The 23,964-nt window shown below is 60.6% G+C and overlaps 1 protein-coding gene and 2 long non-coding RNA genes across 6 annotated transcripts; all 3 read right to left on the bottom strand.

Moving 5' to 3' along the window:
- Positions 1–549: 549 nt before the first annotated feature.
- LOC129200483 (uncharacterized) lies at positions 550–6,548 on the bottom strand. 4 transcript variants are annotated; one of them, XM_054811801.1, is made up of 5 exons: positions 6,319–6,548; positions 6,022–6,131; positions 4,314–4,482; positions 3,121–3,270; positions 550–1,724 (listed from the first exon to the last, which is right to left on the bottom strand). In XM_054811801.1, exon 5 carries the CDS (start codon positions 1,630–1,632, stop codon positions 691–693), a length of 942 nt encoding a protein of 313 aa, XP_054667776.1. In that variant the 5' UTR covers positions 1,633–1,724; positions 3,121–3,270; positions 4,314–4,482; positions 6,022–6,131; positions 6,319–6,548; the 3' UTR covers positions 550–690. The 4 variants fall into 4 exon arrangements, with proteins under 4 accessions (XP_054667776.1, XP_054667779.1, XP_054667777.1 ...); XM_054811804.1 differs by having other exon boundaries at positions 3,121–3,266; XM_054811802.1 differs by lacking the exon at positions 6,319–6,548 and adding an exon at positions 6,285–6,298.
- Positions 6,549–11,942: 5,394 nt separating this feature from the next.
- LOC129200482 (uncharacterized) lies at positions 11,943–15,386 on the bottom strand. Its single transcript, XR_008574931.1, has 4 exons — positions 15,122–15,386; positions 14,829–14,938; positions 13,137–13,305; positions 11,943–12,095 (listed from the first exon to the last, which is right to left on the bottom strand). It is a non-coding gene; the product is annotated as an uncharacterized LOC129200482 (long non-coding RNA).
- A 2,559-nt stretch (positions 15,387–17,945) lies between these two features.
- Positions 17,946–23,756, bottom strand: LOC129200481 (uncharacterized). The gene is made up of 5 exons (XR_008574930.1): positions 23,217–23,756; positions 22,924–23,033; positions 21,231–21,399; positions 20,040–20,189; positions 17,946–18,642 (listed from the first exon to the last, which is right to left on the bottom strand). It is a non-coding gene; the product is annotated as an uncharacterized LOC129200481 (long non-coding RNA).
- Positions 23,757–23,964: the final 208 nt, after the last annotated feature.

Below are 23,964 nucleotides of genomic sequence, written 5' to 3'. Positions count from 1 at the left end.
GTGAGGGGCGGAGTTTGTGTGAGGGGGGGCTTGGCATGCATCAGGGGCGGAGTTTGCGTGAGGGGCGGAGTTTGCATTGGGGCGGGGCTTGGCATGCGCCAGGGTCGGAGTTTGTGTGGGGGCGGAGTTTGCGTGAGGGGGGCTTGGCGTGCATCAGGGCGGAGTTTGCCTGAGGGGCGGGCTTGGCTTGCATCAGGGCGGAGTTTGTGCCAGGGGGGAGTTTCCATGAGGGGCGGGGCTTGGTGTGCGTGAGGGGCGGAGTTTGCGGGGGGGCGGAGTTTGCGGGGGGGGGCCGGAGTTTGGCATGGGTCAGGGGCGGAGCCAAGAAGCATCACTTTTGGATCCCGAGGATGCGAGCAATGTGACCTTGTTGAATACGTTAATACCCCCCACACACCTCCTCCCCTGCCCTCCATCACGGCCCCTCGCCCCCCCCGCAAAGGAAGCGCCAACGCAGCCGGCACGGCAAAAGAGACCGCAAGCGTTTATTCAGTCACACACAGAGCCGGTTCCGGGAGAGACTCCGCACCGGGGCTCGGGGCCCGGCCCTGGGGCACCTCGGCTGTCCTACCCAGAGCCACGCTCGCCAGTCCGGCGTGGAACAGACACACGGTCGGTCCGTCAGGCTGCTGGAGAGCTGGGCTGCTATGTGCAGGCTGCCGCCAAAACCGAGGAGCCAGCTGCAGGACGCTAGAAGAGAGGAGAAAAGGGGCAGCCAGCTGGATGGGGGGGGCGGCGGCGGCGAGCGAGAAAGCACGAGGCAAGGAAAGGGACGGCGAGTGAAGGACGGGGACAGGGAGCCTGACAGAGAGGGAGGAAGAAGCGGCAGGAAGAGAGGCAGCGGGACGGCGACCGACAAACCAGGACGGGGAGCGGGACAGAGAGGCAGAAACGACCCTGGGCGGGCAGCGCCACGGCGAGGGAGGAAAAGAGAATAAGGGCAGGGAGCCGGACCGAGAGGTACGGCGAGGGACAGCGGCACGGGGAGCAGGACAGAGCAACAGAGAATAAAAAAAGGAAGCGGGAGCGTGAGAGAACCGGGCTGGGGAGCAGGGAGAAGGAGAGATAAAAGGAGAGAGCAACAGAGGGAAAGAGGACCGGGGAGCGGGACGCTGGGGCAGAGTGAGAACAAGAGGGGCAGGGAGCAGGACAGAGGGGCAGAGGCAGGAGGAGGACAGAGGGACAGAGAGACAAAAGAGGGAGACGAGGACTGGGCAGAGGGGAGAGAAAGACGGGGGCAAGGAGCAGAGACACCAAGGTGCCAGGAAAAGGACGGTCAGATGGAGCGAGAAACAGGGTCGGGGAGCAGGACAAAAGGACAAAGAAAAAGGCGAGGAAGAAGGAAGGAAGGATAAAGGTGGGACAGGGAACGGGACATACGCAGCGAAACAAAGCAGAACAGAGAAGAGAGGACAGGGATTGAGGAACAGAGAGAGAGATGCAGGCTGGTACACAGAGACGGCGAAGGTAAGCAAAACCAGCGACGGGCAGGAGGACCTGGTTCTGACAACCCATCGCTCCCGGTGTCGCTTCCACGGCCTCAAAAAATGCGACGTGCCGCAAGACAAGAGAATGGGAGAGTGAAAGCAAAGGCACGGGAAACTTAACGCTCTTAGTAATTTCACTGAGCATCACAGCTTACAGTTACTCAATGTCTTCCGGTGTCACAGGGTGAGGTACAACTGATTTCGTCTCCATATCTCTGGACAGAGCTTTTCTCATATCTGGGGGGGGGGGGGGGAAGAAAAAAAAAAAGATATTATAAGACGACAGTCCTTGCACAAAGCCACGTTCAGCGAATTCTCTATTACAATAAGGTCGTTTCTAACCCAGAAGATTTCACAGAATCATAGAGTATCTCAAGTTGGAAGGGACCCATACGGATCACCGAGACCAAGCCCCCGCTCCACGCGGGACTACCTAAAACTAAACCGTGCGACTAAGAGCATCGTTCAGACGCTCCTTGAACTCCTGACAGGCTCGGTGGCTGCGACCGCTTCCCTGGGGAGCCTGTTCCGTGACTGACCGACCGCCCTCTCAGTGAAAAGCCTTTTCCCAACGTCCGGTCTGAACTTGCCCTGACGCAGCTTCGTCCCGTTTCCTCGGGTCCTAGTGCCGGTCACCGGAGAGAGCGGAGGTCAGCGCCTCCCCCTCCGCCGTCCCCCTCGAGGAAGGTGTAGACTGCGATGAGGTCACCCCTCGGCCTTCCCTTCTCCAAGCTGAACAAACCAAGTGACCTCAGCCGCTCCCCCTAAGTCTTGCCTCGGAGACCTCTCGCCATCTCGGTCGCCCTCCTCCGCGCACGCTCCCAGAGCGTTGTTCGGCGGCACCGCTCTCGACTGGAACCTAACGCTGCACGTAACTCAACTGAGCGGAAAGGAAATGACGGGCTAAAGGGACAAATACACGATTTAAGGCAGCCGCAACGATGGCAGATGTCTGTCCGTAGCCCTTCTATTTATTTCACAGCGCTCCTGCGTATCAAACGAACGGTACCAGAGCAGAAAAGGTATACGGCGTGGCCACGTTACCCCTCGGGGAGGACGGCGAAAGGAGAGAAGATCTAGAAAGAGGAAGCAGCTGGTACTTCGCTTTTGGTAACAGAATTAACATCAACACGTTCCTTCCCTTTGAAATTGAAAACGCCACCCAATTCTCTGCCACTGTTGACCACCGACACTTGTAAATTTCTAGTGAAACAGCTGAGGAAAACAAAGTTTCAGGTCCCTGGCTAGGGGAAGAAACCAGGCAAGCGCCGCCGTTCCTTCCCCCCGACAACACTAGCAAAAAAAACCAGCCGCTGGGGGCGAGCGTTCCTCCGAAAGAAAAATCAGGTGAGAAACCGCATTTTTATTTTCAGCTTACCTACAGGATAAATGTCTTTGTAGTTGCTACAAAACGTGTAAACTGCACAAAGATTAAGTTTTGTAACCGATCTAAGGTTCAGTACGAAAAACTACCTAAAGGAGTACGCAAAGTCCCACTCATCAACAATTATCTGACCCTGTTTCATATTAAAAAAAAAAAAAAAAAAAAAAGTAATGCTAATCACACAGACAAGCCCAGGAACCCTCCACATGAGAATCTTTCCGTTCAGCCGGAGGCAGAACGAGTACTTACCACGGGCATCCTCATCTGGCTCTCCGCTGCTAGCAGAGCGGCACGCCAACGCTGTCCGGTACACGCCGTAGTACGCCTAGTTGCTTCTACGTATTTACCGCCGCCTGATTTGATACTCTCACAAAGAGATCGACGAAAAAGCCACCCTTTCTTTGAAAAAATAAAAACCAAAACCACACAGTTAAGGAACGGTAGGCGAACGTATTTCTAAATCATAACCCACGGCTTGCAGGCAGACCAAGAGCAGCTCTGACGATGCGGTACGCTCATCAAACATCTTTCACGCAGGAATAACAGATGTACTCCTTTACCACGGGACGCAGCCGGCACAGGGACAAATTTCATGCTGTTTTTGTCACACGACCGTCCTTCTGCACCAGCCAGTGGGTTCAGAATTAAGGACAGGACTGGCTAAACGCTCACACGAGCCTCCTATCCGTAAGAAACTATTAAAAATAGAAAAAAAAACTTCCACGTTTTAGATCGCGTTGCCTTAGGGACTGCCTCCTTCAAAGCCTGCCTGTTGGGGGGGGGGGTGGGGGGGCGCGTGTGCGCGCACGCACGCGCGTGAGGCGTGGAAATCGGTCGCAGAATTCAGTTGCCTAACGAGAGACGGCCCTTCTCCTCGCAAGGCAAACGTTTCAAAACGTCGCACTCTTTTCCGATTTTACCGGCTGGTACTGGGGTTGCCCTACCAGCATGAGTTGGGGACCCGTCCCTCTGGGTCCGTGCGACGCCAAATTAAATATTCTGCAAGTAACCGAGCAGGAGATGGAAAGTAAGCTAAGATGCTCTCTGCCGTACAAGGTTTGTTCGCCATCGTCCCCGAGGGAATCGCACAAAGCCCACGCTTGCCGAACCGGTACGTCGGAGGCCCTACGGGAAACGGCGCTGACGTTTCGCCAAGCTCTTCTCCTGTCAAGAAGAGGACCTTTTCTGCGGCATCCCTATTGGCGTTCGGCCTGCTTTCGGCTCATTCTGGCAGGTCAGCTTTCAGAGAAAGCCTGAGATTTCAAACCGCCAAGCAACATTCACCATTCTTGCTCTCTGACTACGGGGAATTTCAGCGAATCGGATCGCTACTTGGAGCCACGTTCAGGGTCTGTTTCGCCGCAAACCAAATATCTAAGCCACGGACCGGGCGCCCGTAGAAAAAATTACTTTAAAAGATTAAAGACAAGCACAGTACTCACTTTTCTGAAATTTCTTCCGGTAGCGCCATCAATTTAGCGGCCGAACCCAGCCGTTGAAATTCCGGTGCAACGGAGCGAGCAGGAACGTGTCCGTGCCGCTCTTCCCTGGCCACGGAGCCTTCCGCTCTACCCGTTACTGCGAACGTACGGAGCATCGGCGCAGCAGCACCTGTGGAATAACGCACCGCCCACAGCTATACAGAAGAAGAATCCGAGACGACGGTAGAAGACCCCAGACCAAAAGTCACCGCGGGACTAAGGGACGCGCGGACAGCGCGCGAGGGGCGGGTGTCCGGGACCCAAGCGTGGAACGGCCCCGGGATTTCTTTGTTCGGGGTCCCTCTCTTTGGAGGCGCCCCCGCCCGGGCCGATCCCGCTGCTGCACCTTTCAGTTACGTTAATTATTTTACAAAATCCGACACCCGGAGACTGCTGCCGGAAGCCTCGGGTCGAGCCCGAAGGAGGAGGAGGAGGAGGAGCGCGCCCGAGAAGAAGCGTGCGCGCGACACCGTGAACGGGGTGCGAACGCTGGGGCGGCAGCTGCTCCTCCTCAAACAGAGACAGAGAGAGAAAGAAGAGGGGGAAAGCCACAGGGTACAGAGGGCGGAAGTGGAAAAGAGGGGCCGGGAGCCGGACAGAGGGAGGTGGAGAAAGAGGCCGTCGGAAGGGAAGGGACGGGCTGCGGGGCAGAGGGGGACTTGCCGGCGCCAGGTTCGCGGTTCCACCCGATAATCGTAAAGGTCTCTGCCAACCTCGACGATTCGGTCGCTTTAAAAAACAATCGGGATCTCGAGGCGGACCGAGGGAGAGACGGAGAATATAAAAACGGTCGCGGCTAAGAGGGCAGGAGAGGGAGGAATCGCGAGACAGGGAGAGGCAAGCCGGGCAGGGGAAAAAAGTCCCGACAGGCTTCTGCAGCGACAGGGAGGAATTGAAGATTCGAGAGAGGGAGCTGGACAGAGAGAAAGACGGGGAAAGGTAAGACGGTGGCGAGCTACCAGGCAGAGAAGCAGAGTTTAATGCCGGGGACCGGGAGAGGGACAGAGAGGGAAGGAGAAAGGAACGAAGGGACGGGCTGCGGGGCAGACAGGGAGGAAGGAAGGAAGGAAGAAAGAGGGACAGGGAGCCAGACGAACCGCGACGGGGAAAGCAAAAGGTACCGACGGGCTAGGAGGCAGAGAGGGGAGACTTTAGAAAAACAGGGACGGGGAGCGAGACGGAGCCAGACCGAAAAAAGGAACCATAGCGACGGGTGCCGGGACAGAGAGGCGGGCCTTCAAAACGCGGGGCAGGGAAGAGGCTCAAGAGGGACGGAGAAAGAGAGAGACTCACGACGACTCGCTACGGAGCCGAGAAGGAAGACCTCGAACAACAGGAACGAGGAGCCGCACAGAGAGAGCCAGAGATGGCAGAAATACCGACGGGCTACAGGACCGAGGGGGAGGAATGCAGAAACAGTGGCTGGGGGCCGGACAGAGAGACAGGGAGAGAGAGAAGGAAACAATAGCCACGGGCTACGGGGCAGAGAGAGCGAGGACCTAAAAAAGGTGGGGACAGGCAGCCCGTCAGAGCGAGATGGAAAAAGAACATAGCGGGGAGCAGAAAGCAAACCAAAAAACCCCACAGCGGGGTGGGAAAGCGAGGGGGGGCAGAGGAGGGCCCGCGACGCAGAGGAGAGGCGATGGGGCCCCGCGGGCCCAGGACTCACCGCAGCTCTGGCTCTCGGCGCTGCCGGGAGAGCTTGCCAGCGCAGACGCTTCTTTCTCCCGCTCTCCGCCTTTCCTTTGCTGTCACTCCGGTCGCTCGGCTGTCCTCCGCCTAAGAGGATACACGGGTGTCTTACAGCTCCGAGGAGACGAGTCTGCCTAGATGAGTAGCCTGCCTCCCTGCCTCCCTGCCTCCCTCGGTACGCGGCCGCACCGTGCTTTGGATTACGCGTGGCGACCCTGCGGTGCCCGTCGGCAGCCTGACCTGCCGCGGAGCGCAACGAGGGATCTTTCCTCACCCGGCGAGGCAGGCGCTCTCTTGCCTGCAGCGGGAGGCAGCTGCCGGCCGGAGAGCCTTCCATCTCTTCTTCTTCTTCTTCTTCACCTTTCTCTGGCCATTCCAGCTTCCCTTAGGGCAGCTCCTGTCCACGGCCGGTGAGCGCTCCGCCGCCTGTCCCTTTTCGCCCCCACGCCACGAGGCGAGCCAGGCCAGGCACAGGCGAGGCGGGTGCAGTCGACGGCATCCCCAAGGGAGGGACGGGCAACCACGTCCTCAGCGCGGCCTGGGAGAGGGAAAGAAAAAGCAGTGGCCGTTACTACCGGAGGTCGGCCCTGGCCGGAGACCCTCCTCCTTCTGCAGGGGCTTCCGGAGACGCCGCTCTTTCCCCGCGCTGCTGCCGCTGCCGCCGCCGCCAGCACCCCTGTTCAGGAAGAAAGCGGCACAGGCGAGGGCCAGCTTGCCGCCTTCACGCCAGGGCTCGGGGGCGGCCTGGGGCTGCCGGACAGGCTTCCGGAGAGTCCGACCGGTAGCGCTCGTCTCGGGACACCGGGCAACGCCTCGCCGCGCGCGCGCTCTCGTAGCACGGCCGCACCGCTGCTCGGGAGCGGCTGGAAGCCTGCAGAAAACCACTCGAAACCGGCAAAAAAACCCCAACCTCGCGCTCCTGCGAGAGCAAGTCGGGCTGTCCGGCAGCCACGTCCGCGAAAACGACGCCTCCCGGCACGCACTGGCAAGCGCCGCGTGGCAGCCATTAGAGTGCCGTAAGACTACACTTCCCGGCGTGCTCCGGGGAGCCAATATGGCCGACCAGCAGCCGCGTGCCCCAAGACTGCAACTGCCGGCGTGCCGCGGGAGGCAGCCTTCCACGCTTCCTGACCCTGCGGGGACACCGTCCCGTGCCCTCACCCCAAAGCCGACTCACCCGAAGCCCCGCCGAGCCGCGACGGCAGCCCCGAGCTCCGCAGCGCGGCTCCGGGCTGGCGCCCCCCCCCCCGCCCCCGCCCCCGCCTCCCCTCAGCCACCTCCGAAAGGCGCGGACGCCCGCCGGCTCCGGGCAGCCCCCGCCGCGCGGCTCCGGACGGTCTCCCCGCCCGGTTCCGACACGGCGCGCACCCCCCCCCACCCGCCGCACGGCTCCGGGCAGCCCCCCTCCCCTCTGTGCCACGGACCCCGCCGCCCCCCCCGCCCCCCCGCCTCTCCTCGGAGGCGGCACCGCTGCCGCCGCCCTCCTCGGGGCTTTCCCCGGGACCCGCCGGTCCGTCCCGCTGCCCCCGCTCACCTTCTCCCTCCGTGCAGCCGCAGCCCGGCAACGCCTCCGCTCCTCCCTCGGCTCACAGCAGCCCCTGCACACCGGCTGCCGGCAGCCGGTTCCGGGGAGGGGGCGTGGCGCTGCACTGCGCATGCGCGGCGCTGCCGCTGCAGTACCGAAATTTGGTCACTAGGCGGCAGCACCGAGCGAGCATGCGCTGTGCGCTGCGTGAGGGGCGGGGCTTGGCGTGCGTCGGGGGCGGAGTTTGCGTGAGGGGCGGGGCTTGGCGTGCGTCGCGGGCGGAGTTTGCGTCGGGGGCGGAGTTTGCGTGAGGGGCGGGGCTTGGCATGCGTCGGGGGCGGAGTTTGCGTGGGGGCGGAGCTTGGGTGCGTGGGGGAGGAGTTTGCGTCGGGGGCGGAGTTTGCGTGAGGGCGGGGCTTGGCGTGCGTGGGGGCGGAGTTTGCGTGAGGGGCGGGGCTTGCGTGCGGGGGCGGAGTTTGCGTGAGGGGCGGGGCTTGGCGTGCGTCGGGGGCGGAGTGCTTGCGGCGGGGGCGGAGGGGCGGAGTTTGCGTCGGGGCGGGCTTGGCGTCGGGGCGTTTGCGTGAGGGGCGGAGTTTGCGTCGGGGGCGGAGTTTTTTGTCGGGGGGGGAGTTTGCGTGAGGGGCGGGGCTTGGCGTGCGTCGGGGCGGAGTTTGTGCCGGGGGCGGAGTTTGCGTGAGGGGCGGGGCTTGGCTTGCGTCGGGGCGGAGTTTGCGTGAGGGGCGGGGTTTGCGTCAGGGGCGGGGCTTGGCGTGCGTCGGGGGGGAGTTTGCGTGAGGGGCGGAGTTTGCGTCGGGGGGCGGAGTTTGTGTGAGGGGCGGGGCTTGGCGTGCGTCGGGGCGGAGTTTGCACCGGGGGCGGAGTTTGCATCAGGGGCGGGGCTTGGCTTGCGTCGGGGCGGGGCTTGGCGTAAGTCGGGGCGGAGTTTGCGTCGGGGGCGGAGTTTGCGTGAGGGGCGGGGTTTGCGTGAGGGGCGGGGTTTGCGTGAGGGGCGGGGTTTGCGTCGGGGGCGGATTGGCTTGTCGGGGCGTTTGCCGGGGGCGGAGTTTGCATCAGGGGCGGGGCTTGGCTTGCGTCAGGGCGGAGTTTGCGTGAGGGGCGGAGTTTGTGTGAGGGGCGGGGCTTGGCGTGAGGGGCGGAGTTATCGTGAGGGGCGGAGTTTGCATGGGCGGAGTTTCGTGAGGGGCGGGGTTGGCATGCATCAGGGGCGGAGTTTGTGTGAGGGGCGGAGTTTGTGTGGGGGGGCTTGGCATGCATCAGGGGCGGAGTTTGCATGAGGGGCGAGTTTGCATCGGGGCGGGGCTTGGCGTGCACAGGGGCGGAGTTTGTGTGGGGGCGGAGTTTGCGTGCGGGGGGCTTGGCGTGCGTCAGGGCGGAGTTTGCCTGAGGGGCGGGGCTTGGCTTGCATCAGGGCGGAGTTTGTGCGGGGGCGGAGTTTCCTGGAGGGGCGGGGCTTGGCATGCGTGAGGGGCGGAGTTTGCGTGGGGGGCGGGAGTTTGCAGGGGTGGGGGGGGGGCCGGAGTTTGGCATGGGTCAGGGGCGGAGCCAAGAAGCATCACTTTTGGATCCCGAGGATGCGAGCAATGTGACCTTGTTGAATACGTTAATACCCCCCCACACACCTCCTCCCCTGCCCTCCGTCACGGCCCCTCGCCCCCCCCGCAAAGGAAGCGCCAACGCAGCCGGCACGGCAAAAGAGACCGCAAGCGTTTATTCAGTCACACACAGAGCCGGTTCCGGGAGAGACTCCGCACCGGGGCTCGGGGCCCGGCCCTGGGGCACCTCGGCTGTCCTACCCAGAGCCACGCTCGCCAGTCCGGCGTGGAACAGACACACGGTCGGTCCGTCAGGCTGCTGGAGAGCTGGGCTGCTATGTGCAGGCTGCCGCCAAAACCGAGGAGCCAGCTGCAGGACGCTAGAGAAGAGAGGAGAAAAGGGGCAGCCAGCTGGATGGGGGGGGGCGGCGACGGCGAGCGAGAAAGCACGAGGCAAGGAAAGGGACGGCGAGTGAAGGACGGGGACAGGGAGCCTGACAGAGAGGGAGGAAGAAGCGGCAGGAAGAGAGGCAGCGGGACGGCGACCGACAAACCAGGACGGGGAGCGGGACAGAGAGGCAGAAACGACCCTGGGCAGGGCAGCGCCACGGCGAGGGAGGAAAGAGAATAAGGGCAGGGAGCCGGACCGAGAGGTACGGCGAGGGACAGCGGCACGGGGGAGCAGGACAGAGCAACAGAGAATAGAAAAAGGAAGCGGGAGCGTGAGAGAACCGGGCTGGGGAGCAGGGAGAAGGAGAGATAAAAGGAGAGAGCAACAGAGGGAAAGAGGACCGGGGAGCGGGACGCTGGGGCAGAGTGAGAAAAAGAGGGGCAGGGAGCAGGACAGAGGGGGCAGAGGCAGAAGGAGGACAGAGGGACAGAGAGACAAAAGAGGGAGACGAGGACTGGGCAGAGGGGAGAGGAAAGACGGGGGCAAGGAGCAGAGACACAAAGGTGCCAGGAAAAGGACGGTCAGATGGAGCGAGAAACAGGGTCGGGGAGCAGGACAAAAGGACAAAGAAAAAAGGCGAGGAAGAAGGAAGGAAGGATAAAGGTGGGACAGGGAACGGGACATACGCAGCAGTGAAACAAAGCAGAACAGAGAAGAGAGGACAGGGATTGAGGAACAGAGAGAGAGATGCAGGCTGGTACACAGAGACGGCGAAGGTAAGCAAAACCAGCGACAGGCAGGAGGACCTGGTTCTGACAACCCATCGCTCCCGGTGTCGCTTCCACGGCCTCAAAAAACGCGACGTGCCGCAAGACAAGAGAATGGGAGAGTGAAAGCAAGGCACGGGAAACTTAACGCTCTTAGTAATTTCACTGAGCATCACAGCTTACAGTTACTCACTGTCTTCCGGTGTCACAGGGTGAGGTACAACTGATTTCGTCTCCATATCTCTGGACAGAGCTTTTCTCATATCTGTGGGGGGGGGGGAAGAAAAAAAAAAAAGATATTCTAAGACGACAGTCCTTGCACAAAGCCACGTTCAGCGAATTCTCTAGTACAATAAGGTCGTTTCTAACCCAGAAGAATTCACAGAATCATAGAGTATCTCAAGTTGGAAGGGACCCATACGGATCGCCGAGACCAAGCCCCCGCTCCACGCGGGACTACCTAAAACTAAACCGTGCGACTAAGAGCATCGTTCAGACGCTCCTTGAACTCCTGACAGGCTCGGTGGCTGCGACCGCTTCCCTGGGGAGCCTGTTCCGTGACTGACCGACCGCCCTCTCAGTGAAAAGCCTTTTCCCAACGTCCGGTCTGAACTTGCCCTGACACAGCTTCGTCCCGTTTCCTCGGGTCCTAGTGCCGGTCACCGGAGAGAGCGGAGGTCAGCGCCTCCCCCTCCGCCGTCCCCCCTCGAGGAAGATTGTAGACTGCGATGAGGTCACCCCTCGGCCTTCCCTTCTCCAAGCTGAACAAACCAAGTGACCTCAGCCGCTCCCCCTAAGTCTCGCCTCGGAGACCTCTCGCCATCTCGGTCGCCCTCCTCCGCGCACGCTCCGAGAGCGTTGTTCGGCGGCACCGCTCTCGACTGGAACCTAACGCTGCACGTAACTCAACTGAGCGGAAAGGAAATGACGGCTAAAGGGACAAATACACGATTTAAGGCAGCCGCAACGATGGCAGATGTCTGTCCGTAGCCCTTCTATTTATTTCACAGCGCTCCTGCGTATCAAACGAACGGTACCAGAGCAGAAAAGGTATACGGCGTGGCCACGTTACCCCTCGGGGAGGACGGCGAAAGGAGAGAAGATCTAGAAAGAGGAAGCAGCTGGTACTTCGCTTTTGGTAACAGAATTAACATCAACACGTTCCTTCCCTTTGAAATTGAAAACGCCACCCAATTCTCTGCCACTGTTGACCACCGACACTTGTAAATTTCTAGTGAAACAGCTGAGGAAAACAAAGTTTCAGGTCCCTGGCTAGGGGAAGAAACCAGGCAAGCGCCGCCGTTCCTTCCCCCCGACAACACTAGCAAAAAAAAACCAGCCGCTGGGGGGCGAGCGTTCCTCCGAAAGAAAAATCAGGTGAGAAACCGCATTTTTATTTTCAGCTTACCTACAGGATAAATGTCTTTGTAGTTGCTACAAAACGTGTAAACTGCACAAAGATTAAGTTTTGTAACCGATCTAAGGTTCAGTACGAAAAACTACCTAAAGGAGTACGCAAAGTCCCACTCATCAACAATTATCTGACCCTGTTTCATATTTAAAAAAAAAAAAAAAAAAAAAAAGTAACACTAATCACACAGACAAGCCCAGGAACCCTCAACATGAGAATCTTTCCGTTCAGCCGGAGGCAGAACGAGTACTTACCACGGGCATCCTCATCTGGCTCTCCGCTGCTAGCAGAGCGGCACGCCAACGCTGTCCGGTACACGCCGTAGTACGCCTAGTTGCTTCTACGTATTTACCGCCGCCTGATTTGATACTCTCACAAAGAGATCGACGAAAAAGCCACCCTTTCTTTGAAAAATAAAAACCAAAACCACACAGTTAAGGAACGGTAGGCGAACGTATTTCTAAATCATAACCCACGGCTTGCAGGCAGACCAAGAGCAGCTCTGACGATGCGGTACGCTCATCAAACATCTTTCACGCAGGAATAACAGATGTACTCCTTTACCACGGGACGCAGCCGGCACAGGGACAAATTTCATGCTGTTTTTGTCACACGACCGTCCTTCTGCACCAGCCAGTGGGTTCAGAATTAAGGACGGGACAGGCTAAACGCTCACACGAGCCTCCTATCCGTAAGAAACTATTAAAAATAGAAAAAAAAAACTTCCACGTTTTAGATCGCGTTGCCTTAGGGACTGCCTCCTTCAAAGCCTGCCTGTTGGGGGGGGGGGGGGGTGGGGGGGCGCGTGTGCGCGCACACGCGTGAGGCGTGGAAATCGGTCGCAGAATTCAGTTGCCTAACGAGAGACGGCCCTTCTCCTCGCAAGGCAAACGTTTCAAAACGTCGTACTCTTTTCCGATTTTACCGGCTGGTACTGGGGTTGCCCTACCAGCATGAGTTGGGGACCCGTCCCTCTGGGTCCGTGCGACGCCAAATTAAATATTCTGCAAGTAACCGAGCAGGAGATGGAAAGTAAGCTAAGATGCTCTCTGCCGTACAACGTTTGTTCGCCATCGTCCCCGAGGGAATCGCACAAAGCCCACGCTTGCTGAACCGGTACGTCGGGGGCCCTACGGGAAACGGCGCTGACGTTTCGCCAAGCTCTTCTCCTGTCAAGAAGAGGACCTTTTCTGCGGCATCCCTATTGGCGTTCGGCCTGCTTTCGGCTCATTCTGGCAGGTCAGCTTTCAGAGAAAGCCTGAGATTTCAAACCGCCAAGCAACATTCACCATTCTTGCTCTCTGACTACGGGGAATTTCAGCGAATCGGAACGCTACTTGGAGCCACGTTCCGGGTCTGTTTCGCCGCAAACCAAATATCTAAGCCATGGACCGGGCGCCCGTAGAAAAATTACTTTAAAAGATTAAGACAAGCACAGTACTCACTTTTCTGAAATTTCTTCCGGTAGCGCCATCAATTTAGCGGCCGAACCCAGCCGTTGAAATTCCGGTGCAACGGAGCGAGCAGGAACGTGTCCGTGCCGCTCTTCCCTGGCCACGGAGCCTTCCGCTCTACCCGTTACTGCGAACGTACGGAGCATCGGCGCAGCAGCACCTGTGGAATAACGCACCGCCCACAGCTATACAGAAGAAGAATCCGAGACGACGGTAGAAGACCCCAGACCAAAAGTCACCGCGGGACTAAGGGACGCGCGGACAGCGCGCGAGGGGGCGGGTGTCCGGGACCCAAGCGTGGAACGGCCCCGGGATTTCTTTGTTCGGGGTCCCTCTCTTTGGAGGCGCCCCGCCCGGGCCGATCCCGCTGCTGCACCTTTCAGTTACGTTAATTATTTTACAAAATCCGACACCCGGAGACTGCTGCCGGAAGCCTCGGGTCGAGCCCGGAGGAGGAGGAGGAGGAAGCGCGCCCGAGAAGAAGCGTGCGCGCGACACCGTGAACGGGGTGCGAACGCTGGGGGCGGCAGCTGCTCCTCCTCAAACAGAGACAGAGAGAGAAGAAGAGGGGGAAAGCCACAGGGTACAGAGGGCAGAAGTGGAAAAGAGGGGCCGGGAGCCGGACAGAGAGAGGTGGAGAAAGAGGCCGTCGGAAGGGAAGGGACGGGCTGCGGGGCAGAGGGGGACTTGCCGGCGCCAGGTTCGCGGTTCCACCCGATAATCGTAAAGGTCTCTGCCAACCTCGACGATTCGGTCGCTTTAAAAAACAATCGGGATCTCGAGGCGGACCGAGGGAGAGACGGAGAATATAAAAACGGTCGCGGCTAAGAGGGCAGAGAGGGAGGAATCGCGAGACAGGGAGAGGCAAGCCGGGCAGGGGAAAAAAGTCCCGACAGGCTTCTGCAGCGACAGGGAGGAATTGAAGATTCGAGAGAGGGAGCTGGACAGAGAGAGAGACGGGGAAAGGTAAGACGGTGGCGAGCTACCGGGCAGAGAAGCAGAGTTTAATGCGGGGACCGGGAGAGGGACAGAGAGGGAAGGAGAAAGGAACGAAGGGACGGGCTGCGGGGCAGACAGGGAGGAAGGAAGGAAGGAAGAAAGAGGGACAGGGAGCCAGACGAACCGCGACGGGGAAAGAAAAAGGTACCGACGGGCTAGGAGGCAGAGAGGGGAGACTTTAGAAAAACAGGGACGGGGAGCGAGACGGAGCCAGACCGAAAAAAGGAACCATAGCGACGGGTGCCGGGACAGAGAGGCGGGCCTTCAAAACGAGGGGCAGGGAGAGGCTCAAGAGGGACGGAGAAAGAGAGAGACTCACGACGACTCGCTACGGAGCCGAGAAGGAAGACCTCGAACAACAGGAACGAGGAGCCGCACAGAGAGCGCCGAAATACCGACGGGCTACAGGACCGAGGGGGAGGAATGCAGAAACAGTGGCTGGGGGCCGGACAGAGAGACAGGGAGAGAGAGAAGGAAACAATAGCCACGGGCTACGGGGCAGAGAGAGCGAGGACCTAAAAAAGGTGGGGACAGGCAGCCCGTCAGAGCGAGATGGAAAAAGAACATAGCGGGGAGCAGAAAGCAAACCAAAAAACCCCACAGCGGGGTGGGAAAGCGAGGGGGGCAGAGGAGGGCCCGCGACGCAGAGGAGAGGCGATGGGGCCCCGCGGGCCCAGGACTCACCGCAGCTCTGGCTCTCGGCGCTGCCGGGAGAGCTTGCCAGCGCAGACGCTTCTTTCTCCCGCTCTCCGCCTTTCCTTTGCTGTCACTCCGGTCGCTCGGCTGTCCTCCGCCTAAGAGAATACACGGGTGTCTTACAGCTCCGAGGAGACGAGTCTGCCTAGATGAGTAGCCTGCCTCCCTCCCTGCCTCCCTCGGTACGCGGCCGCACCGTGCTTTGGATTACGCGTGGCGACCCTGCGGTGCCCGTCGGCAGCCTGACCTGCCGCGGAGCGCAACGAGGGATCTTTCCTCACCCGGCGAGGCAGGCGCTCTCTTGCCTGCAGCGGGAGGCAGCTGCCGGCCGGAGAGCCTTCCATCTCTTCTTCTTCTTCTTCTTCTTCTTCACCTTTCTCTGGCCATTCCAGCTTCCCTTAGGGCAGCTCCTGTCCACGGCCGGTAAGCGCTCCGCCGCCTGTCCCTTTTCGCCCCCACGCCACGAGGCGAGCCAGGCCAGGCACAGGCGAGGCGGGTGCAGTCGACGGCATCCCCAAGGGAGGGACGGGCAACCACGTCCTCAGCGCGGCCTGGGAGAGGGAAAGAAAAAGCAGTGGCCGTTACTACCGGAGGTCGGCCCTGGCCGGAGACCCTCCTCCTTCTGCAGGGGCTTCCGGAGACGCCGCTCTTTCCCCGCGCTGCTGCTGCCGCTGCCGCCGCCGCCAGCACCCCTGTTCAGGAAGAAAGCGGCACAGGCGAGGGCCAGCTTGCCGCCTTCACGCCAGGGCTCGGGGGGCGGCCTGGGGCTGCCGGACAGGCTTCCGGAGAGTCCGACCGGTAGCGCTCGTCTCGGGACACCGGGCAACGCCTCACCGCGCGCGCGCGCGCTCTCGTAGCACGGCCGCACCGCTGCTCGGGAGCGGCTGGAAGCCTGCAGAAAACCACTCGAAACCGGCAAAAAAACCCCAACCTCGCGCTCCTGCGAGAGCAAGTCGGGCTGTCCGGCAGCCCCGTCCGCGAAAACGACGCCTCCCGGCACGCACTGGCAAGCGCCGCGTGGCAGCCATTAGAGTGCCGTAAGACTACACTTCCCGGCGTGCTCCGGGGAGCCAATATGGCCGACCAGCAGCCGCGTGCCCCAAGACTGCAACTCCCGGCGTGCCGCGGGAGGCAGCCTTCCACGCTTCCTGACCCTGCGGGGACACCGTCCCGTGCCCTCACCCCAAAGCCGACTCACCCGAAAGCCCCGCCGAGCCGCGACGGCAGCCCCCAGCTCCGCAGCGCGGCTCCGGGCTGGCGCCCCCCCCCCCCCGCCTCCCCTCAGCCACCTCCGAAAGGCGCGGACGCCCGCCGGCCCCGGGCAGCCCCCGCCGCGCGGCTCCGGATGGTCTCCCCGCCCGGTTCCGACACGGCGCGCACCCCCCCCCCCCGCCGCACGGCTCCGGGCAGCCCCCCTCCCCTCTGTGGCACGGACCCCGCCGCCCCCCCCGCCCCCCCGCCTCTCCTCGGAGGCGGCACCGCTGCCGCCGCCCTCCTCGGGGCTTTCCCCGGGACCCGCCGGTCCGTCCCGCTGCCCCGCTCACCTTCTCCCTCCGTGCAGCCGCAGCCCGGCAACGCCTCCGCTCCTCCCTCGGCTCACAGCAGCCCCTGCACACCGGCTGCCGGCAGCCGGTTCCGGGGAGGGGGCGTGGCGCTGCACTGCGCATGCGCGGCGCAGCCGCTGCAGTACCGAAATTGGGTCGCTGGGCGGCAGCACCGAGCGAGCATGCGCTGTGCGATGCGTGAGGGGCGGGGCTTGGCGTGCGTCGGGGGGCGGAGTTTGCGTGAGGGGCGGGGCTTGGCGTGCGTCGCGGGCGGCGTTTGCGTGAGGGGCGGAGTTTGCGTGAGGGGCGGGGCTTGGCGTGCGTCGGGGGCGGCGTTTGCGTGAGGGGCGGGGCTTGGCGTGCGTCGGGGGCGGAGTTTGCGTGAGGGGCGGGGCTTGGCGTGCGTCGCGGGCGGAGTTTGCGTCGGGGGCGGAGTTTGCGTGAGGGGCGGGGGCTTGGCGTGCGTCGGGGGGCGGAGTTTGCGTGAGGGGCGGAGTTTGCGTCGGGGGCGGAGTTTGCGTGAGGGGCGGGGTTTACATCAGGGGCGGGGCTTGGCTTGCGTCGGGGGCGGAGTTTGCATGAGGGGCGGAGTTTGCGTCGGGGCGGGGCTTGGCGTGCACAGGGGCGGAGTTTGTGTGGGGGCGGAGTTTGCGTGAGGGGGGCTTGGCATGCGTCAGGGCGGAGTTTGCCTGAGGGGCGGGGCTTGGCTTGCATCAGGGCGGAGTTTGTGCTGGGGCGGAGTTTCCATGAGGGGCGGGGCTTGGCATGCATGAGGGGCGGAGTTTGCGTGGGGGGGCCGGAGTTTGCAGGGGTGGGGGGGGGCCGGAGTTTGGCATGGGTCAGGGGCGGAGCCAAGAAGCATCACTTTTGGATCCCGAGGATGCGAGCAATGTGACCTTGTTGAATACGTTAATACCCCCCCACACACCTCCTCCCCTGCCCTCCGTCACGGCCCCTCGCCCCCCCCGCAAAGGAAGCGCCAACGCAGCCGGCACGGCAAAAGAGACCGCAAGCGTTTATTCAGTCACACACAGAGCCGGTTCCGGGAGAGACTCCGCACCGGGGCTCGGGGCCCGGCCCTGGGGCACCTCGGCTGTCCTACCCAGAGCCACGCTCGCCAGTCCGGCGTGGAACAGACACACGGTCGGTCCGTCAGGCTGCTGGAGAGCTGGGCTGCTATGTGCAGGCTGCCGCCAAAACCGAGGAGCCAGCTGCAGGACGCTAGAAGAGAGGAGAAAAGGGGCAGCCAGCTGGATGGGGGGGGGCGGCGACGGCGAGCGAGAAAGCACGAGGCAAGGAAAGGGACGGCGAGTGAAGGACGGGGACAGGGAGCCTGACAGAGGGGAGGAGGAAGAAGCGGCAGGAAGAGAGGCAGCGGGACGGCGACCGACAAACCAGGACGGGGAGCGGGACAGAGAGGCAGAAACGACCCTGGGCGGGCAGCGCCACGGCGAGGGAGGAAAAGAGAATAAGGGCAGGGAGCCGGACCGAGAGGTACGGCGAGGGACAGCGGCACGGGGAGCAGGACAGAGCAACAGAGAATAGAAAAAGGAAGCGGGAGCGTGAGAGAACCGGGCTGGGGAGCAGGGAGAAGGAGAGATAAAAGGAGAGAGCAACAGAGGGAAAGAGGACCGGGGAGCGGGACGCTGGGGCAGAGTGAGAAAAAGAGGGGCAGGGAGCAGGACAGAGGGGCAGAGGCAGGAGGAGGACAGAGGGACAGAGAGACAAAAGAGGGAGACGAGGACTGGGCAGAGGGGAGAGAAAGACGGGGGCAAGGAGCAGAGACACAAAGGTGCCAGGAAAGGGACGGTCAGATGGAGCGAGAAACAGGGTCGGGGAGCAGGACAAAAGGACAAAGAAAAAGGCGAGGAAGAAGGAAGGAAGGATAAAGGTGGGACAGGGAATGGGACATACGCAGTGAAACAAAGCAGAACAGAGAAGAGAGGACAGGGATTGAGGAACAGAGAGAGAGATGCAGGCTGGTACACAGAGACGGCGAAGGTAAGCAAAACCAGCGACAGGCAGGAGGACCTGGTTCTGACAACCCATCGCTCCCGGTGTCGCTTCCACGGCCTCAAAAAACGCGACGTGCCGCAAGACAAGAGAATGGGAGAGTGAAAGCAAAGGCACGGGAAACTTAACGCTCTTAGTAATTTCACTGAGCATCACAGCTTACAGTTACTCAATGTCTTCCGGTGTCACAGGGTGAGGTACAACTGATTTCGTCTCCATATCTCTGGACAGAGCTTTTCTCATATCTGTGGGGGGGGGGAAGAAAAAAAAAAAAAGATATTCTAAGACGACAGTCCTTGCACAAAGCCACGTTCAGCGAATTCTCTAGTACAATAAGGTCGTTTCTAACCCAGAAGATTTCACAGAATCATAGAGTATCTCAAGTTGGAAGGGACCCATACGGATCGCCGAGACCAAGCCCCCGCTCCACGCGGGACTACCTAAAACTAAACCGTGCGACTAAGAGCATCGTTCAGACGCTCCTTGAACTCCTGACAGGCTCGGTGGCTGCGACCGCTTCCCTGGGGAGCCTGTTCCATGACTGACCGACCGCCCTCTCAGTGAAAAGCCTTTTCCCAACGTCCGGTCTGAACTTGCCCTGACACAGCTTCGTCCCGTTTCCTCGGGTCCTAGTGCCGGTCACCGGAGAGAGCGGAGGTCAGCGCCTCCCCCTCCGCCGTCCCCCTCGAGGAAGGTGTAGACTGCGATGAGGTCACCCCTCGGCCTTCCCTTCTCCAAGCTGAACAAACCAAGTGACCTCAGCCGCTCCCCCCTAAGTCTCGCCTCGGAGACCTCTCGCCATCTCGGTCGCCCTCCTCCGCGCACGCTCCGAGAGCGTTGTTCGGCGGCACCGCTCTCGACTGGAACCTAACGCTGCACGTAACTCAACTGAGCGGAAAGGAAATGACGGGCTAAAGGGACAAATACCCGATTTAAGGCAGCCGCAACGATGGCAGATGTCTGTCCGTAGCCCTTCTATTTATTTCACAGCGCTCCTGCGTATCAAACGAACGGTACCAGAGCAGAAAAGGTATACGGCGTGGCCACGTTACCCCTCGGGGAGGACGGCGAAAGGAGAGAAGATCTAGAAAGAGGAAGCAGCTGGTACTTCGCTTTTGGTAACAGAATTAACATCAACACGTTCCTTCCCTTTGAAATTGAAAACGCCACCCAATTCTCTGCCACTGTTGACCACCGACACTTGTAAATTTCTAGTGAAACAGCTGAGGAAACAAAGTTTCAGGTCCCTGGCTAGGGGAAGAAACCAGGCAAGCGCCGCCGTTCCTTCCCCCCGACAACACTAGCAAAAAAAAACAGCCGCTGGGGGCGAGCGTTCCTCCGAAAGAAAAATCAGGGGAGAAACCGCATTTTTATTTTCAGCTTACCTACAGGATAAATGTCTTTGTAGTTGCTACAAAACGTGTAAACTGCACAAAGATTAAGTTTTGTAACCGATCTAAGGTTCAGTACGAAAAACTACCTAAAGGAGTACGCAAAGTCCCACTCATCAACAATTATCTGACCCTGTTTCATATTTAAAAAAAAAAAAAAAAAAAAAAAGTAACACTAATCACACAGACAAGCCCAGGAACCCTCAACATGAGAATCTTTCCGTTCAGCCGGAGGCAGAACGAGTACTTACCACGGGCATCCTCATCTGGCTCTCCGCTGCTAGCAGAGCGGCACGCCAACGCTGTCCGGTACACGCCGTAGTACGCCTAGTTGCTTCTACGTATTTACCGCCGCCTGATTTGATACTCTCACAAAGAGATCGACGAAAAAGCCACCCTTTCTTTGAAAAAATAAAAACCAAAACCACACAGTTAAGGAACGGTAGGCGAACGTATTTCTAAATCATAACCCACGGCTTGCAGGCAGACCAAGAGCAGCTCTGACGATGCGGTACGCTCATCAAACATCTTTCACGCAGGAATAACAGATGTACTCCTTTACCACGGGACGCAGCCGGCACAGGGACAAATTTCATGCTGTTTTTGTCACACGACCGTCCTTCTGCACCAGCCAGTGGGTTCAGAATTAAGGACAGGACAGGCTAAACGCTCACACGAGCCTCCTATCCGTAAGAAACTATAAAAATAGAAAAAAAAAACTTCCACGTTTTAGATCGCGTTGCCTTAGGGACTGCCTCCTTCAAAGCCTGCCTGTTGGGGGGGGGGGGGGGGGGGGCGTGTGCGCGCACGCACGCGCGTGAGGCGTGGAACGCGGTCGCAGAATTCAGTTGCCTAACGAGAGACGGCCCTTCTCCTCGCAAGGCAAACGTTTCAAAACGTCGTACTCTTTTCCGATTTTACCGGCTGGTACTGGGGTTGCCCTACCAGCATGAGTTGGGGACCCGTCCCTCTGGGTCCGTGCGACGCCAAATTAAATATTCTGCAAGTAACCGAGCAGGAGATGGAAAGTAAGCTAAGATGCTCTCTGCCGTACAACGTTTGTTCGCCATCGTCCCCGAGGGAATCGCACAAAGCCCACGCTTGCCGAACCGGTACGTCGGAGGCCCTACGGGAAACGGCGCTGACGTTTCGCCAAGCTCTTCTCCTGTCAAGAAGAGGACCTTTTCTGCGGCATCCCTATTGGCGTTCGGCCTGCTTTCGGCTCATTCTGGCAGGTCAGCTTTCAGAGAAAGCCTGAGATTTCAAACCGCCAAGCAACATTCACCATTCTTGCTCTCTGACTACGGGGAATTTCAGCGAATCGGAACGCTACTTGGAGCCACGTTCCGGGTCTGTTTCGCCGCAAACCAAATATCTAAGCCAGGGACCGGGCGCCCGTAGAAAAATTACTTTAAAAGATTAAAGACAAGCACAGTACTCACTTTTCTGAAATTTCTTCCGGTAGCGCCATCAATTTAGCGGCCGAACCCAGCCGTTGAAATTCCGGTGCAACGGAGCGAGCAGGAACGTGTCCGTGCCGCTCTTCCCTGGCCACGGAGCCTTCCGCTCTACCCGTTACTGCGAACGTACGGAGCATCGGCGCAGCAGCACCTGTGGAATAACGCACCGCCCACAGCTATACAGAAGAAGAATCCGAGACGACGGTAGAAGACCCCAGACCAAAAGTCACCGCGGGACTAAGGGACGCGCGGACAGCGCGCGAGGGGCGGGTGTCCGGGACCCAAGCGTGGAACGGCCCCGGGATTTCTTTGTTCGGGGGTCCCTCTCTTTGGAGGCGCCCCGCCCGGGCCGATCCCGCTGCTGCACCTTTCAGTTACGTTAATTATTTTACAAAATCCGACACCCGGAGACTGCTGCCGGAAGCCTCGGGTCGAGCCCGGAGGAGGAGGAGGAGGAAGCGCGCCCGAGAAGAAGCGTGCGCGCGACACCGTGAACGGGGTGCGAACGCTGGGGCGGCAGCTGCTCCTCCTCAAACAGAGACAGAGAGAGAAAGAAGAGGGGGAAAGCCACAGGGTACAGAGGGCAGAAGTGGAAAAGAGGGGCCGGGAGCCGGACAGAGAGAGGTGGAGAAAGAGGCCGTCGGAAGGGAAGGGACGGGCTGCGGGGCAGAGGGGGACTTGCCGGCGCCAGGTTCGCGGTTCCACCCGATAATCGTAAAGGTCTCTGCCAACCTCGACGATTCGGTCGCTTTAAAAAAACAATCGGGATCTCGAGGCGGACCGAGGGAGAGACGGAGAATATAAAAACGGTCGCGGCTAAGAGGGCAGGAGAGGGAGGAATCGCGAGACAGGGAGAGGCAAGCCGGCAGGGGAAAAAGTCCCGACAGGCTTCTGCAGCGACAGGGAGGAATTGAAGATTCGAGAGAGGGAGCTGGACAGAGAGAAAGACGGGGAAAGGTAAGACGGTGGCGAGCTACCAGGCAGAGAAGCAGAGTTTAATGCCGGGGACCGGGAGAGGGACAGAGAGGGAAGGAGAAGGAACGAAGGGACGGGCTGCGGGGCAGACAGGGAGGAAGGACGGAAGGAAGAAAGAGGGACAGGGAGCCAGACGAACCGCGACGGGGAAAGAAAAGGTACCGACGGGCTAGGAGGCAGAGAGGGGAGACTTTAGAAAAACAGGGACGGGGAGCGAGACGGAGCCAGACCGAAAAAAGGAACCATAGCGACGGGTGCCGGGACAGAGAGGCGGGCCTTCAAAACGAGGGGCAGGGAAGAGGCTCAAGAGGGACGGAGAAAGAGAGAGACTCACGACGACTCGCTACGGAGCCGAGAAGGAAGACCTCGAACAACAGGAACGAGGAGCCGCACAGAGAGAGCCGAAATACCGACGGGCTACAGGACCGGGGGAGGAATGCAGAAACAGTGGCTGGGGGCCGGACAGAGAGACAGGGAGAGAGAGAAGGAAACAATAGCCACGGGCTACGGGGCAGAGAGAGCGAGGACCTAAAAAAAGGTGGGGACAGGCAGCCCGTCAGAGCGAGATGGAAAAAGAACATATAGCGGGGAGCAGAAAGCAAACCAAAAAACCCCACAGCGGGGTGGGAAAGCGAGGGGGCAGAGGAGGGCCCGCGACGCAGAGGAGAGGCGATGGGGCCCCGCGGGGCCCAGGACTCACCGCAGCTCTGGCTCTCGGCGCTGCCGGGAGAGCTTGCCAGCGCAGACGCTTCTTTCTCCCGCTCTCCGCCTTTCCTTTGCTGTCACTCCGGTCGCTCGGCTGTCCTCCGCCTAAGAGAATACACGGGTGTCTTACAGCTCCGAGGAGACGAGTCTGCCTAGATGAGTAGCCTGCCTCCCTCCCTGCCTCCCTCGGTACGCGGCCGCACCGTGCTTTGGATTACGCGTGGCGACCCTGCGGTGCCCGTCGGCAGCCTGACCTGCCGCGGAGCGCAACGAGGGATCTTTCCTCACCCGGCGAGGCAGGCGCTCTCTTGCCTGCAGCGGGAGGCAGCTGCCGGCCGGAGAGCCTTCCATCTCTTCTTCTTCTTCTTCTTCACCTTTCTCTGGCCATTCCAGCTTCCCTTAGGGCAGCTCCTGTCCACGGCCGGTAAGCGCTCCGCCGCCTGTCCCTTTTCGCCCCCACGCCACGAGGCGAGCCAGGCCAGGCACAGGCGAGGCGGGTGCAGTCGACGGCATCCCCAAGGGAGGGACGGGCAACCACGTCCTCAGCGCGGCCTGGGAGAGGGAAAGAAAAAGCAGTGGCCGTTACTACCGGAGGTCGGCCCTGGCCGGAGACCCTCCTCCTTCTGCAGGGGCTTCCGGAGACGCCGCTCTTTCCCCGCGCTGCTGCCGCTGCCGCCGCCGCCAGCACCCCTGTTCAGGAAGAAAGCGGCACAGGCGAGGGCCAGCTTGCCGCCTTCACGCCAGGGCTCGGGGGCGGCCTGGGGCTGCCGGACAGGCTTCCGGAGAGTCCGACCGGTAGCGCTCGTCTCGGGACACCGGGCAACGCCTCACCGCGCGCGCGCGCGCTCTCGTAGCACCGGCCGCACCGCTGCTCGGGAGCGGCTGGAAGCCTGCAGAAAACCACTCGAAACCGGCAAAAAACCCCAACCTCGCGCTCCTGCGAGAGCAAGTCGGGCTGTCCGGCAGCCACGTCCGCGAAAACGACGCCTCCCGGCACGCACTGGCAAGCGCCGCGTGGCAGCCATTAGAGTGCCGT

This window comes from Grus americana, unplaced genomic scaffold, assembly GCF_028858705.1.
Source record: "Grus americana isolate bGruAme1 unplaced genomic scaffold, bGruAme1.mat scaffold_199, whole genome shotgun sequence".
Lineage (NCBI taxonomy): Eukaryota > Metazoa > Chordata > Aves > Gruiformes > Gruidae > Grus > Grus americana.
Note: the sequence above shows the minus strand (reverse complement) of the source record. Positions and strands in the feature narration are given on the sequence as shown.